Source organism: Miniopterus schreibersii, assembly GCF_964146895.1.
Source record: "Miniopterus schreibersii genome assembly, chromosome: 13".
In the NCBI taxonomy this organism is placed as follows: domain Eukaryota; kingdom Metazoa; phylum Chordata; class Mammalia; order Chiroptera; family Miniopteridae; genus Miniopterus; species Miniopterus schreibersii.
The window spans coordinates 61,618,682-61,633,541 of record NC_138113.1 but is presented as its reverse complement, the minus strand read 5'-3'; the positions used below and the strand labels follow the sequence as shown (position 1 = coordinate 61,633,541).

The 14,860-nt window shown below is 48.3% G+C and overlaps 1 protein-coding gene across 35 annotated transcripts in view; it reads left to right on the top strand.

Annotated features, from left to right (window-relative positions):
- Nucleotides 1–14,860, top strand: part of MAP4K4 (mitogen-activated protein kinase kinase kinase kinase 4) — a 159,804-nt gene that overhangs the window by 73,536 nt on the left and 71,408 nt on the right. For all 35 annotated transcript variants that reach the window (XM_081156186.1, XM_081156211.1, XM_081156191.1 and 32 more), the window contains one exon: nt 270–326. In XM_081156186.1, the coding sequence (XP_081012312.1) occupies nt 270–326 (57 nt within the window). The remainder of the gene's footprint in view (nt 1–269; nt 327–14,860) is intronic.

Genomic DNA, 14,860 nt, shown 5'->3' with positions numbered 1-14,860 from the left:
AGTTGCTTGGGCTGAGAGGTAACAATATATAAATTAAACCCTGGAAAGAAAGGGGAAATTTATCAAAACTCATTTTTTTTCTATTGTTTTGTTTATCAAGTGTTGTTCATTGGTATTACAAACCTTATTGTTCTCTTGGAAAGCATGGTCTATGTCATCATCATTTTACGGGGGGAAATTCAGAAGAAATGATGTGTTGAAGCGCAGGCATTCTGTCCTAGGGATGTGCAGAATAGTGGCTCATCCTATTTCTTCTCTCTGTTTTTCAGGGTCGACATGTTAAGACAGGTCAGCTGGCAGCCATCAAAGTTATGGATGTTACTGAGGTAAGTTGGGGCCACACATGTTCTTAAAGCAATGGTTGGATGAAAGACAAGCATCCCGCCCTGCGCCCCAGTGTGAGAGCATTGTTCTGTCTGGAGAACAAATTGCCCTCCTGTGACCTTGGGGGCTCCTAAGGCCCAGCACAATAGTGGGCTTAAACCTTGGCAGATGGTCCCCAAGTAACTAACGATCAGTAGCATTTTCTTTAAAAAAACACCTCTTGGTGATGTCACCCTTGGCAGCAGGATGGACCATAATTGGAAACATCTTCTCTAGTGGGAAAGATGAGGTTTGAGAGGATCGTGGGGGTCACAGGAGGAGGGAGGGAGGGGTGGGGGTGGGGAAAGCTGCTCTGGGGCATGAGGCCACATCTGGGCCATCTCTTTTATTTTTAACATGGGGAAAGTTCCCAGAGGTTTGAAAACAGAAACATCTGCTGGAACGCTGAGCAGATTGTTGGCAAAATTTAGTAGCAAAAAATAGTTCTTCAAATGGTCACATGAGGGTTTACTGTGTAGCTCTAGATGGGAAAGAGGAGAGATGAGCTCAGACAGAAAGTGAGCAAGTTTCCCTTTGTGTGTGCGTGTGTGTATGTCGTGAAAAAATGGCCATAGATTGTAGTGGACTAAACCCATCCTGTTTTAAGTTACCTTTGACCCTTGAACATCATGGGTTTGAACTGTGTGATTTCACTTATATGCAGACTTTTTTTTTTATAAATATAAACGTATTATTTTTACAACTGTTGCATTCATTTTTTATTTTATTTTTTAATTTTATTATTTTATTTTATTATTTTATTTTATGTTTACTATTGAAAGTATTACAGGTGTCCTGTTTTTTCCCACTTACCCCTTCTTCCCTGCCCCCGCCCCTCCCACCACCGTAAATGTGTTTTCTTGTGATTTCCTTCATGTCTTTTCTGTAGCTCGCTTAGTTGTAAGAGTGCAGAGCTTTGTGTTAATCGACTGTTTCTGTTATCAGTAAGGCTTCTGTTCAACAGTAGGCGATTAGTAGTTAGGTTTTTGGGGAATCAAAAGTTCTAAGGAATATTCAGTGGTCAGCACCCCTAACCCCCTCCTCCCCATGTTGTTGGGTCACCTGTATTTTCATCAGAAATTTTACTTCAGACTCCTACGATTTGTGTAATGTGCTTCATTCTGAATAAGGGTTACCATCTTATGTCACAGATTCTAGGGAGAGTTAACCAGCAGCATTGGGGAATTGGGGATCTGGGGTATCTTTAAATGAAGCCACGATCGCCTCCAGCCTGGGGTCTGTGAAGGGAGGTGGTGGCTGACTTGGTCTCAGGTGCACAGCTGAGTAATCTAGAGAGGCTCCTCCGCTGCCTGTCTCCCGTGGTCCCCGACACTGTGCCCTGCCCCAGGGTGCATGTTTGTTAGTAGGAGTTAGGGAACAGCGTGGTCTCGGTCGCAGGGCAGCGGACAGAGCTTTAACGTGAAGGTGTAGCCTTTTATGAGGTGACTGCTCTCTTTTCTCTGCCCGAGAGGACGTGGGCACTTCATAATGAGAAAGTACCACGGCTTGGTTGACTGTGGCACCCTGTGACGTGGACCAGTGTGTTGTTACAGAGACCCCTCTTGGTGTACCACTCAGCGTGAAATGGGATGCTTTCCCGTTAGATATTATTTTTAAGATTGTTTTAGAGAGCGGTGAAGGAGCAGCAGGTTCTGACTCGCTGTAATTTAAAGACGAAGGTCGAGTTACCTGTGACGCCCGGGCTCGCTGTGAATGGAACGATCAGCGGCTCCTTCTCATCTCCTTCTGTTCACGCCGCTGTGCACGCGTGGCTGGTGCTGCCCTGGGACGGGTGTCGCTGGAGCCGTGTTCTGTGACATTTGTTAACACACCTCCTGACTTGTTTACCGGTAGGCTTACGGGTGCCACTTTACCTGCGTTTGGAAGCCCTGAGCATCGAGCTTCTTCCTCACTCCAGCCCTTGCTGCCCTGGCTGCGCTGGCTGCCGGTGGCCGGCCAGGCCCCGCTCCGTCTCCCATCTCAAGCGGACTCAGAACAAGGCCTGTCTCTGTGCAGAGGCCTTCACTAAGCCTGGCTCTGATGATGTGTGCAGAGCGTGATCACTGTTTTAAAACTGTAAAACACAAGAAAATACAAAGCGTGGTTAATTCTGACTCTTCCACCACCTTCCCGTGACCGGTTGGTGCCCTGGAGTGCTCCTGCCGGTCATCTCCGAGCACAGCTGTGCCCCACACGCAGCTGGATGCAGTAGGCGCCTTCCAATTCCGCTTCTGCTGAGTTGTATACAAAAGGCGTTTCCTTGCCTGAAAAATCGGGCAAGGTTGGAAAAATGCATTTTCAGGATTCCTTTAAAAATGATTATTCAAAACCCTTGTGTGCAGGTGAAATGGAAACCAGATGGCGAGTTGTGAGAACAGTGCAAACTCAACCATTGGCCACACTGGCAGCTCTGCCACACATGCTTCCGCCCGTGTGCCGTCGCTTGGCACGCAGTGTGCGTAGAGGTCACTGTGCAGCTGGCACTCCGGGAAACATGCCCTGGCTGACCCCCTACCAGGGGCCTCTCGGCAGGTCTGTGAAGCTGTGGTGGGGCCGGGGTCAGGCTGGCTTCAAGGGGACTCCAGCGGGAGGGGCTGCTGGAGAGGGCTCTCCTGAGAGGGCTTCTGCATGGTTTTTGACTTCTCAGTTTTGTCTCAGGAGCAAAAAGGTATGAACTCTTATTTTGGGGAAGATCCACAGACTTGTTCTGACTCTTGAGCCTGTCCCTTAAGTGAAATTGAGAGGCAGTTCCCAGGCTGCCCCTTACTCCTCAGGCTCAGGAGGCCAGGAAAGCAGCAGGTGTGGGAGTAAGCGCGTGGCGCTCTCCCCAGCGGTCGGCTGGGCGTTCCTGAGCCCTGCACCCCAGGTGCGCTCCAGGGCCCCTGCACCTCACCTGCTTGGAACTAACACACAGCCAGCAGAGAATTCTCATTTCACCCTGGGGTGAGGCTTAGGGACTGTAGGAAACCAAGGGGTCTGGAATGGGAGGCATTTATTTGCAAAGGATGTCAAGATCTCTTTATATTGCTTCTCAGATTGTAACATTTTAAGATTATCTTTAGGATTTTGAAGGGCTCTTTATAAAGAAAGCATGCCATTTATCTGATTGGTTGTGGGAAGGGTTTAAGGAGCAGTTTAAGGATGTGTTCATATTGGACAAGACCAGGACATGAGATCTATAATGTGTTGTTTTGTTTTTGAAACAATTATAGGGGCACAGGAATTTGCAGAAAAGTATATAGGGAGGTCCGAGGTACCCTGCACCCGGTTTTCCCCAGTTATAACTATAGTCCAAAATCATAATTATATCCCATGCACAAAACAAGGCAAGGCAGGTGGGTGGTTTTACAAGGTGGGGATTTGGCTGGGACTCTGTTGTTAGTTTATAACAAATGAGGCTGCACCATCACTCTGTGCCTGCCGGCAGGGGCCCCCGGAAACGGCATGCGTACCATGCACAAGACTTCCCCAGCTGGGGAGCGCATTTGTTTCTGTGTGATGTGTTTGAGGGATACTTGAATTGGTTGTGTGAACCTTGATAGCGCCTTCATTTCAATCCTCCTGTCTACTTGTATTATTGCTGTTACACATAAGGGACTGATAGTTTATTTCTTGCAATTTAGGGTATCCTGTTATTTTGAGGTAACACTCTGGAAGGGAAAAGATGAATTAGGGTTATTGCTGAGAATTAAATTTTACATTTTCATTTTAATAATTTCCCCCAAACCTTTTTATTATGAAAATGTTCATAATTACAGAACTTTTGAAAGAATGAAGATTCCCTGCCCTTCTCCCGTCAGCAGTGTTAACGTGCTGTGTGTGGGTGGATTGCAGCACCGCCATAGGCCTTCCCTTATAAATACTTGAGCATGCGCCTCCTGAAATAAGTAATCATAACCACCTAAGGGAAGAATTCGAGTGTTTCACCTGATGTTTATTCTGTGTTCAGATATCCTCAGTTGTGCCAAGAATGGTTTTATAACCATTTTTTCAAGTTATAGGCCAGTTGAGGTTTATGCATTATATTTAGTTATCTATTAATTCACGTTTTAAAAAACCCTTCACCTGAGGACATGCTTAGAGAGGGAGAGAAACATCGATTGGTTGCTTCCTGCACGCTCCCCTACCGGGGATCGAACCCATAGCTCAGGTATGTGTCGTGACCGGGTATTGAACCTGCAGCCCTTCAGTGCACAGGGTGACGCTCAGCCAACTGAGCCACACTGGCCGCGCTGTTGATTCACTTTTAATTTAGACCCTCTGTGCTCCCTCCCGTGCCACTTTTTTTTTTTTTTTAAAGAAATTGACTTCTGGAAGAGTCCAGCCAATTATTTCATAAACTGTCCCACATTCTGGATTTGCCTAATGGTTTTCTCATGTGGTGCTTTAACTTGTTCCTCCTGCCTATATTTCCTGGAACCTGGAGATGAGGTTGAGAGACTCAGATTAAATATTTTTTGGCAGGAACACCTCATGGGTGCTGGTGAGTAGTTCACATTCATCACGTCGGGGGCACATGCGTTCTCACTGTTGGTGAAGCCCTTTCCCACTAGTGGAGGGGTGACCGGCAGAGCTGTCCACGTAGAGGGGAATATTGGATTTCACTTCGTAGAGACCCTCCAGGTGATGCCTCGACACTGAGCGATACTCTGTTCACCCTCAACTTTTTAACTAACGGTTTTGGCATTCATCTGATAATCCTTGCCTGAGTTAGTTATTGCAAAGTGATGATTTTCAGGTTCTGTCTTCTGTGTTTTCCAGTTCATATCAGTCTATAAAGAAGACTTTCCTTTCTAACCCGCTCCCACTCTGCTTGTCCTCTCTTTTTCTGGATATTGTTAAAGACATGGACAGTTTTATTTATTCATTGTGTTTCCATCAATGAAAGCTGCTAGGATTATGATTATTATTTAATCAAATTGTGCCAAATTTGGCCACGGGAGCTCTCCCAAGAATGGCTTCTTGTAGTCCTTTTTTAGGTTTCTGAGTACTTTCTGTTTCCTGACACCAGTAGATATCTGAAGCTCACCTGCCAGAATGCGGAACCCCTTCCCCTGAGGCGTCTTAGTTCCTTTTACTGGGAAATTTATTCCAAAACCAGTATTTGAATGCTAAGTGTGCTCATTGCTGCTGAGATGTTATTGCTTCTAGGTCCTTTCTGTAGACAGTATGGAAATATATTTTTCAAAAATCACAGTTTTTGCTTAATTTTAAAAATCTTGTATATTGTATTCTTGTTTTTCCTCCTAGACTGAAAAAACAAACTGGTTCATAATAAAGTAAATGCATTTACTTACTTGCTTCATTTTTAAGTGAGCCTAAAATCATTTCGGAATTTAAATAACAATGTAGACATTGTAACAATAACAATCTTAACAGTACATGGTTCCGGTGGCTCTGAAGTTCTTTTTGTCTTTACAGTGTGTCTGTTACACAGTCAGAGCTGTGTCCAGAAGCTACGTGAAACCGTGAAACGGTTCTTTCTCTGGGAGGTTTAGGAGTTTGATATGTAGCTAGATTGAGCTTCTATATTGATTCATTTGTAGGGTTTGCTTTTTTTCCTGATTTATTTAATTCCTGAATGTGTAAGTAATTTACATAGTTCACAGATCAAAACTACATAAACAGTGTGCACTTTGGTGAACAACTTAGAAAAGCTTAGGCTGGTGGTCCCACGACAGACCTCCTCGACCTAGTATTGCCGTGCAGTTTCTGCTCTTGCTTGTGTGTGTGGTCGCTTTGGGCAAAATAGGGCCACTTGTTTCTGGGGGTGAAGAGAACAGAGGCCGACTGGGCGATGGGGGTGCTGTGTGGTTGCTGTCTCGCGGCCCGTCTTGCCGAGTGGGAGCGCTGCTGCATCCCGCCCGTCTTCTGGCTGCTCCAGGGGTCTGTCCTCCACTAGGCCTTTAGCCCAGGATGGGGGGTAAAGTAGTAGATTCTCAACCTGGGAACTCATTAGACATGCAGCGCCTCAAGTTTCATCCCAGACTCTTGTAGCAGAAATCCCGGGTTGTGGCCCAGCAACCTGGGTTGTAACAAGCTGTCTAGGGTTCTAATGCTCCCTCCAGTTTGAAAACCCTTCTCTCAGTGGTACCTTAGGAAGGAAGCCGCCGCCTTGTATCTGGGAGCGAGGAATTCCAGCTCAGCGACGCTGGCACCTCTGTTCAGGAGTGCATTGCCATTTAGAATCCAGATCTTTGATTCTCAAGTTATTGACTTTTTGAAACCATCAACAATTTCAAACATCAGGGTCCAAGAAGGTATGTTTAGAGAGCTGGTTTCACGTGGAGCTTAAAGGATGGATGGATCTTGACTTGCTTTTAGTCTCACGTCCAAAATGTGCGTGGTTGGCAAGGGTGGCACACATGCTGGAGGACAGGGAGATGCATGGCCGGGAGCCCACACTGAGTGTAAAAACTACATAAAAGTCTGGCCTTGCCTGGACAGCCAGTAAAACCCCAGCCTCTGCCTGTGTTGTGAGCAAGGGAGCGTCCATGAAAGCAGTCACCCCACTTGTGTCTTTCTGCAAAGCCGTGTTTATTGGGGGAGACTCCCCAGTGAGCCAGTAGAGCCACATGCAGGTTACCCAGAGAGGGGAGCTCGCGTGGTAGAAGCGAGCAGAGCGAGCGTCCGGCACCAAGTCCTGGTCACTGCGGTGTCCGTGGTGGAGAGGCAGGCATGGGTCTCAGGCCTGCTGGCGTGGAAGTCCAGTAGGGCTCTTAGTGTGACCTGCGGTACGGCCAAGCTCGAATGTCGGTTGGTTGGAGCTCTGAGTTCTTACACCCAGGAGGGGTGGAGGCCCCGCGCATACCGGTGTCCCGACCGAGCACTTATCCCGGTGTCCAGACGTGAGCGTTTGGGTTCTGGTCCCCTCCTAAGGGCGTTCCTGTTATACCTCAGTCTTTTTTTTTTAATGTTTTTATTGATTTTTTTTTTATTTTTTTTTTAGAGAGAGGAAGGGAGAGGGAGAGAGAAATAGAAACATCGATGAGAGAGAGTCATTGATCGGCTGCTTCCTGCACACCCCCTACTGGGGATCGAGCCTGCACCCGGGCGTGTGCCCTGACCAGGGATGGAACCGGTCACCCCCTGGTGCGTGGGTCGATGCTCAGCCACGGAGCACTTGACATAATGTCATAGCTCATGGTGACTCCACATTGGATTGTCAAAGGTGCCCAGAAAGTCTGCTCTGCCCTCGCCCTGTGCAGCCTCTCACCACACTGGTGAGGCCAGAGCCACAGCAGAAGTGGCTGATGCCCGGCCGTGTCCCTGGCCTCTGGCGGTCACGGGTTTGAGTGCTGTCTGAGCTGGGTCCACAGAGCAGGGCACACCTTGCTCTCCGGCGGTCATGCTGTGGCTAGAGGGGGTCACACAAGCGTACTCCAGTTTACAGAGCAAGGCCTGTGAGGCTCGACAGTTCCACACTTTTCAGGAGGGAGCCCAGTGTAAAGAATGTGCTGTTCTTGTCTAGACTGAAAATAGCAAAGGGCGGGAGGGAGAGCTCTGTGGGCCTGTGACCTGTTCTGTCCTCTTGCTCCTCAGAGGCCAGGTAAATGTTGCAGCCTTACAGCCTGGCACTGGCCTCTTCCATTCAGGCACTGGCGGCTCTTTCTCCTGCCCTGTGCGGACCTGCCGACAGGCCACGGGTCACTCATGGTTGACGCGAGAGCCCTCAGTGTCCCAGTGAGACCAGTGCCTGTGTCTCCCTCCCCCACGTGCCCTTTCCTGCGCATCTTCCGGGGCTTTCTCCCTTTCTTAACAAGCTCCCTTCTGTTGCCTGTCCACTGAGAGAGACTCACGTGCCTGGATTGTGGGATGCTGAATTTTCTTACACTAGGTAACTTCCAAGTTAAAATGATCTTGATCTTTGATTTCAGCTTCCTAATGTGGATTGCCTTCCTTACTCAGCCTTTCTGTAGATGCTGTAAAGGTCCCAAGTTGTACGTCTTTATTTATTTTTAACATTGGTGCAAGACAAGTCCTTGGAGAAGAGCTCTTAAAACGGTTCAGGAATTGATGGAGTTTGGGTTTATTTTCCTTGGAAAGCACGGGGGTGATGCTGAGAACCAGCAGATTCAGTGCGCTCCTGCAGCCCTGGGTCTGAGCCTTAGCCTCACTGTCACCTCCCTGAGAAGCCTCTAAGATGTTTTTTCCTAGTCACCCCATGCAAATTTAAAACTCTCTGCATCGGTTCCTGTACTGTACGTATTCTTTAGGCTTTATACATAAAAGTGGTAGGTTTCCCTCCACCTCCAGGAATCACTTTTCATCCCCTTGGGTGATAGCGCCCCTTCTGAAAACACCCGATGGAGGGTAAGATAAACGTGACCTTTTACAGACCAGCGGAGTAAGCTTTGTACTATTTCTAATATTTTCTTTTTTAAAACAATTCACTAGATATTAGAACTAATCTTGCCCTGGCTGGGTATCTCAGTGAGTTAGAGCGCTGTCCTGATACACTGAGGTTGTGGGTTCGATCCCCAGTCAAGGCCCATATAAGAAGGAGCAGTGAGGTGTTCCTAACAACAAGTGGATGTCTCTCTCTGTCTCTCTTCCCCCCACCCGTTCCCCCTCTCTCTCCTTCTAAAATCAATTTTTTAAAAATTAAATAGAAATAATCTTAAGTGGTAAAGACCTACAGGCTGGAAAGTGTAGAGGGATTGAAGTGGTTCAGTGTTTTTAAGGACTAGTAGTTCCTGGCATCACACAGGCACTTGCTCGAATTCATGCAGCACCTTGGAGGCAGGTAACCGCATCTCCTGCAGACGAAAGAACCCAGGCTGGGCCTGGCACCTGGGCTTCTCCGAAGCCATTGCCCGCTTTCTTCTGAATCCTCCATTCATCTTTCCCTCAGAGCAGTGTGACGTTAATTCGAGTTCAGGTTGAACTGCTCAACACACAGGTACCTGGTGAAGTGTTTTAAAAATAGCTGTGCTGGTGATGATGTGACAGTGAAATTTTTTAAAGGGTCAATTCTTTACGTTTTGGCAGGGATAGAACGTGTTTCTATTTTGTATGAATTTATTCTAATTTAAGAATGTAACAGGAAGCTTACCAAATATGAAAATTCTCCTGTTCTTGTTTAATAAGTAAATAAGCAGAAGGTTCAGACTAAGTTAGGTGTATGCCTCAGGCATTTCTGTTTTTCACGTTGAAAGTCTTCATTTTATTTATGGATTTGCTGGGGCAGCAGGAACAGCACCAGGTGGTAGACCCATGGGGTCAGACTCAGCAACCGAGGTACTTGAGTTCTGGCTAGGAAAGAATTCAGAGCCAAGGCTCAAACTATAAAAGAACATTTATTCAGAAAATCACAGAAGTAGAGAAAACGAATGGTAGAAGAAATGGGCTCAGGAAACAAGTTACAGATGCAAAAGAAGGCCCTTGGGAGTGAGGGAGGTCAAGGTGACCTGCCCGGTGGGGGAGGGGAAAGGGAAAGGTGGGAGCATGCTCCCAGGAGGGAGAGCACTGGGTCCTCTGTCCTAGGGCTGTTAAGGGTGGAGTTTTTAGGGGAAGTCCCAGGGGAACATCTTGGTAGAATATTCAGCAGTTTTCTAGGTGTGTCCTTTCAGGGTCATGATCTCTACTGAGTAGTTGGGCACCAGGGCAGAGAGTTGTTACCCAATGTAGCTGGTCCTGAGGTCAGCCGTGGGGTTGCTTATCTGGTTTTGCTGCTTTTCTGGGCCTAGAGCTGAAATATGACTGAGGTCTAGATGTTATCTCTAGGCAGGAAAGGTCAGGGGGTCTAAACGGAATGACCGGTGATATGGATGATCAGGGGATCCATTCCACATGACCAGCAATATGTTAGGGGAGGAAAGGCCGCCCTGGGGGTGAGGGCCCACCCTACAGTTGTCCCTTGCTAGGCACCCAGGGTTTTCCACCCTGGTGACCTTCTGTACCTGGCCCCTCATCCTTGCCCTGCTCAGGTCTGACTGCCCAGACACAGCGGTTGATGCTCAGAAAGGTGATTGCCGTGCCCAGAGGTCCGTATCACGTCACCAGAGTAGCACCTCGATCTCTTTTCACTGTGCCACGGGCTCTTGGGTCCCTTGGGGAGCATAGCAGTGGTGTTCTGTTGTTGGATTTTAACATAGTGACAACTAGCATGTTGTCGTGCCCTGTAAATTGTAGGTATTCAAATCTTTGAGCATTGGCAAAAAATGTATATAGCATCGCACCTTTTTTATAGAATTAGAGGCAGCCTTTATTTTAATGTTTTTGTGCTAGTATATATTTTATTATATTTATAATCATACATTTTCTCTATTGGTTTGTGCAATAGATTTAAATATTAAAAAGAAGTAGAGTAAAATATTATTCATTCTTACTGAAAATATGACAAAAGACTTAACCGCTTTGGTCAGATGCAGTTTTGGTTCACTGGCACTGGAAATGGCAAATGTCAACATGGTTTGCAGGTTTCTGGTCTTGTTTTTAATACTGTTCATGATGTTGCACTAATTCATTTGTTAAATGAATGAATTACTGACCATTCTCAGATCTTGGGAGGAATAGAAAGAGTTGCTGTGCCCTAGGAGGCGCTGTTCTTGCCTCTTGGTGGAGCAGAGCTGTCTGTGAGAGCTGGTCTGAGGTTGGTGGTGAGCATCCTCCAGGCAGGCACAACACCCACATTTTCTTAGTTTAATTTCACCACTTCATGAGTGAAAGGCATTTTTCTGAGTAAAATAAATAGTTGACTTAAAAAATCACCCAGCATTTTGTATAACCTAAACTGATATTTTAAAAAATATGGACACTGCCCTAGTAGGTTTGGCTCAGTGGATAGAGCATCTGCCTGCGGACTGAAGCCTCCCGGGTTCGATTCTGGCCAAGGGCATGTACCTTGGTTGCAGGCTCGATCCCTAGCCCCGGCCTGGGGGGTGCAGGAGGCAACCAATTGATGCGCCTCTCTTCCTCCCTCCTTCCCTCCCTCCCTTTTACTCTCTCTGAAAAGCAATGAAAAAATATCCTCTGCTGAGGATTAAAATATATATATATACATATATGGACAGCGTTCTCCAAATATGTCTATAGAGCAGTTACTTAGGTCACCTTTGCAATTTTTATACCTTTTTTTTAAATCCTCACCTGAGGATATATTTCTACCGACTTTGGGGAGGGGGAGGGGAGCATTGATTGGCTGCCTCCCTTACACACCCCACCCTGACTGGGGACTGAACCTGCATCCTAGTATAGGTATGTGCCCTGACGAGGAATTGAACCTGCAACTTTTTTTTTTTTGTTCATGGGGTGACACTTCACTAACTGAGCCACCTGGCTAGGGCAGCAATTTTTATACTTTGGGTTCAGGCATAAACTATATAGCTTGCTTATGCAATTGAGATAAAACAATAATTATTTAATGACCTTATCAAAGGCAGGTGATTGCACACATTAGTTCTGCTCAGGTTTTCCCCTGTGTGTGATTTAAATTTGTTAAAAGTTATGATTTTATGCTTTCAGTTGTGGAAAAGTGGGAGCAGATGATCTGTATCATGTGGGGGTGTCCTCTTGCCCCTGGTTGAGGAGTTGAAACAGCTGTAATCTCAAGTTGCTGCTCTATAACGGAGCGTATAAAACAACCTGAGTGTGGCATTTCTCAGGGGCAGGCGCCCAGGAGGCGTAATGGTTACTGGTTGATAGATTTTGTCTGCTAATTTTGTGCCACCTGGGTTGGTTATGGGTGCCCTTCCGAGGACCCCTCACCCCCAGGTGTGTGTGTTCCTGCTTCCTTGCATGCCTGCGGTGTTTAATCAGATGCTGTATGTGACTTTTTTACTGTCTTGGGTATTGGATGTTTTATATTCTGATAACACCCTTGAGCTTTGCTCTGGGACGCAGTGACGTGACTTGGAAACAGCCTGGCCGTTGTGAAGATCCCTTTGCTGGGACTGGATCAGCATTGTGTCTCGGGCTGAGTTTGCGCCATAGTTGAGCAAGAGCCTCTTGAATGCTCTGCCCGCTTCCTGAGAACCGTAGTTTTCATCGGGTCAGTGGCAGCAGCCCTGTTGCCTGTCCTTGTGAGCACTGGGAACTGCCCCCCCAGCCCCCTGGGCTCCTCTCCCTGACCTCAGGTGGCTTCCTAATGAGGATGCGTCCAGGGCAGCTCCGTGCAGCGTCTCCGCTCTGGTCTGTCCTGCGAACCCTAACGCCCTGGTCTCCGCCGCCTCTCAGCTCTGTCTCCTCCCAGCGTCCCCTGGGCTCTGATTGGGTTTCCCGGCCCTTTGCTGCATCCGGAACCTCGAGGCGGCGAGCCAGGCGCTCTAGGGCTTTCCTCCCGTTTCCATCTCAGACAGAGGTCACTGTCCTTCAGGGCCTGATGTTCAGTGTCTTAGACTTTTTCATATGTTTTGCCTAATTTTAGTTGTTTGAGTGGGAGGGTAAATCTGGCCCTTGCCGCTCCCCAGTGGCCAGGAACAGCTGTTCCAAACCGTCGGTCTTCTCAGTGGATGACTGCGGAGCCCGGCCCTCCCGAGTCGCGGCGTCTGGTGCGGGAGCGGGGGCTCTGCGTGAGCACAGAGGACCGTGGGACACGCAGAGCAGGACCGCGCGCTCCCACAGAGCTGTGGCCCTCGTCGCGGGTCCTCACCGGGCCTGCTGGTGGGGCTTTAAGGAAGCCTGTTGGGCCTGCGGGGTTCTTCTCCTGCCTGCACTGTCGGGAAGCTGTGTGGGGTTTGCCGCGGCTTAGGGAGGGGCATGGACGGCCCGAGGCGGGAGTCTCTCTGCGGTGTCCCCCGGCAGGTCAGGAAGGAACAACAGCACCACGGGTGACCTGGGCCCACCACCTTCTGCTTTGCTCCAGGAAAGACTGAACGTGTAAGCGTCCGATTCAGGAGGTGAGGGGCCTGGATTGGCACCTCCGTAGCAAACGGGAGAAGTGACTCAAACCAAGCTCAGTGCTCTGGTGCCACTGACCCAGCAGAAGGCAGGCGGACCGGCGAGGTGCCGGTTCTTCAAGGCCCCGCCAGCCTCCCCGCGCAGCTGAGTGGCCACTGGGGGAGGCAGCCTGAGCAGGGAGGTGGACGGTGACCAGCGGAGCAGAGGGCCGCCTGGGGACACAGCGGGCCGGGCCGTGTGAGTGGCCCGAGATGAACTCGTCTTCAATTTCCTATGGCGCTAACTCCTCCGTCCTAAACTCTTCTCTTAGCTTCCCCCTCCCCAAATTAGGAAAATGTCAGTTGAAGAAAATTATATAAATTGAAGAAGAAAATATCTGTAATCCAGAGATGCTCCTCTGGACTCACTGAAACGCGTAGTTACCCGAACGCGCTTGCACACGTGTCGAGAGGGCAGAGCGCTGCCGCCAGGAACGTGCTGTTCTGTCATCTTCTGAGCACGGATGGCTGCTCCCTTTTTGGTCTCCTACTGTAATTACAAGTTTGATTATGTAGGGGAGGAAAATATTTTTCCTTCTACCCTTCTAGGTTTTTGACCAGGGTCCCAGTAACAAAGAGCAGATAAGCAGGAGACAGATGGAAGTGTGTTGATTACCGTGTGTCTCTCACGTATTCGTGGGAGCCTTCCCAGGAAAAACGGCGACTCTGGCCGTGAAACCCAGATGCTTTTATACTTGTTTGAACAAGGAGAGGAGTGTGGGAAGTAAAATATGCGAAGACGCTAAAGGAAGGTGAGAGTCATTTTAACAAGGTTTGCTTGTCCGAGCTCTCTGGACCTCAGCTCCCTGGTGGTAAAGTTTTTTCCAGTTGGCGAGGAGAGGACACCTTTCAAATAGAAGTTTTATCTCTTGCTTTCAAGGGGAGGTCAGAGTGCCGTTTTTTGTACCTGCTTTTCAGGTGCCTTTAGTTCAAAATAATTCTTATGTCAAGGAAGCATAGTTTGGGTTGACATGTTCTGGTTTCCTTCAGTTAATCACAGAGTGTTTTAGTGGAGGGTTTGATCGTGGTCACACTGGACCTCACCTGGTACATTTGCTTTCCATGTGAGTCAGGATCGAGGTTTCAGGTCCTGCTTTCTGTTACCATACTGAGGGTACCCAGTAGCAGGTACAGACATACCTCGGTTCCAGACCACCGCAGGAAAGCAGGTAACAGTAAAGCAAGTCACAGGAATATCGTGGTTTCCTGCTGCGTATAAAAGTTACGTTTGTATTACACTGTCGTCTGTTAAGTGTGTCACAGCATTATGTCTGAAAAACCAAAGCAGCCCTGTCCGGTTTGGCTCGGTGGTTAGAGCATTGGCCCATGCGCTGAAGGGTCTCGGGTTCCATTCTGGTCACGGGCACGTACCTCGCTCGCAGGCTCCATCCCTGGCCCTGGTCAGGATGCATACAGGAGGCAGCCGGTCAGCGTGTCTCTCTCACAGTGATGTTTCTCTTTCTCTCCCTCCCTGTAAAGCAATGGAAAAAATATCCTCAGGTGAGGATTTTAAAGGAAATTAAAAAAACCTCGAAGTATATTGCCCTGGCTGGTGTGTCTCAGTTGGCTGAGCCTCTTCCCAAGCATTGAGAGGTCTCGGGCTCAGTTCCCGGTCAGGG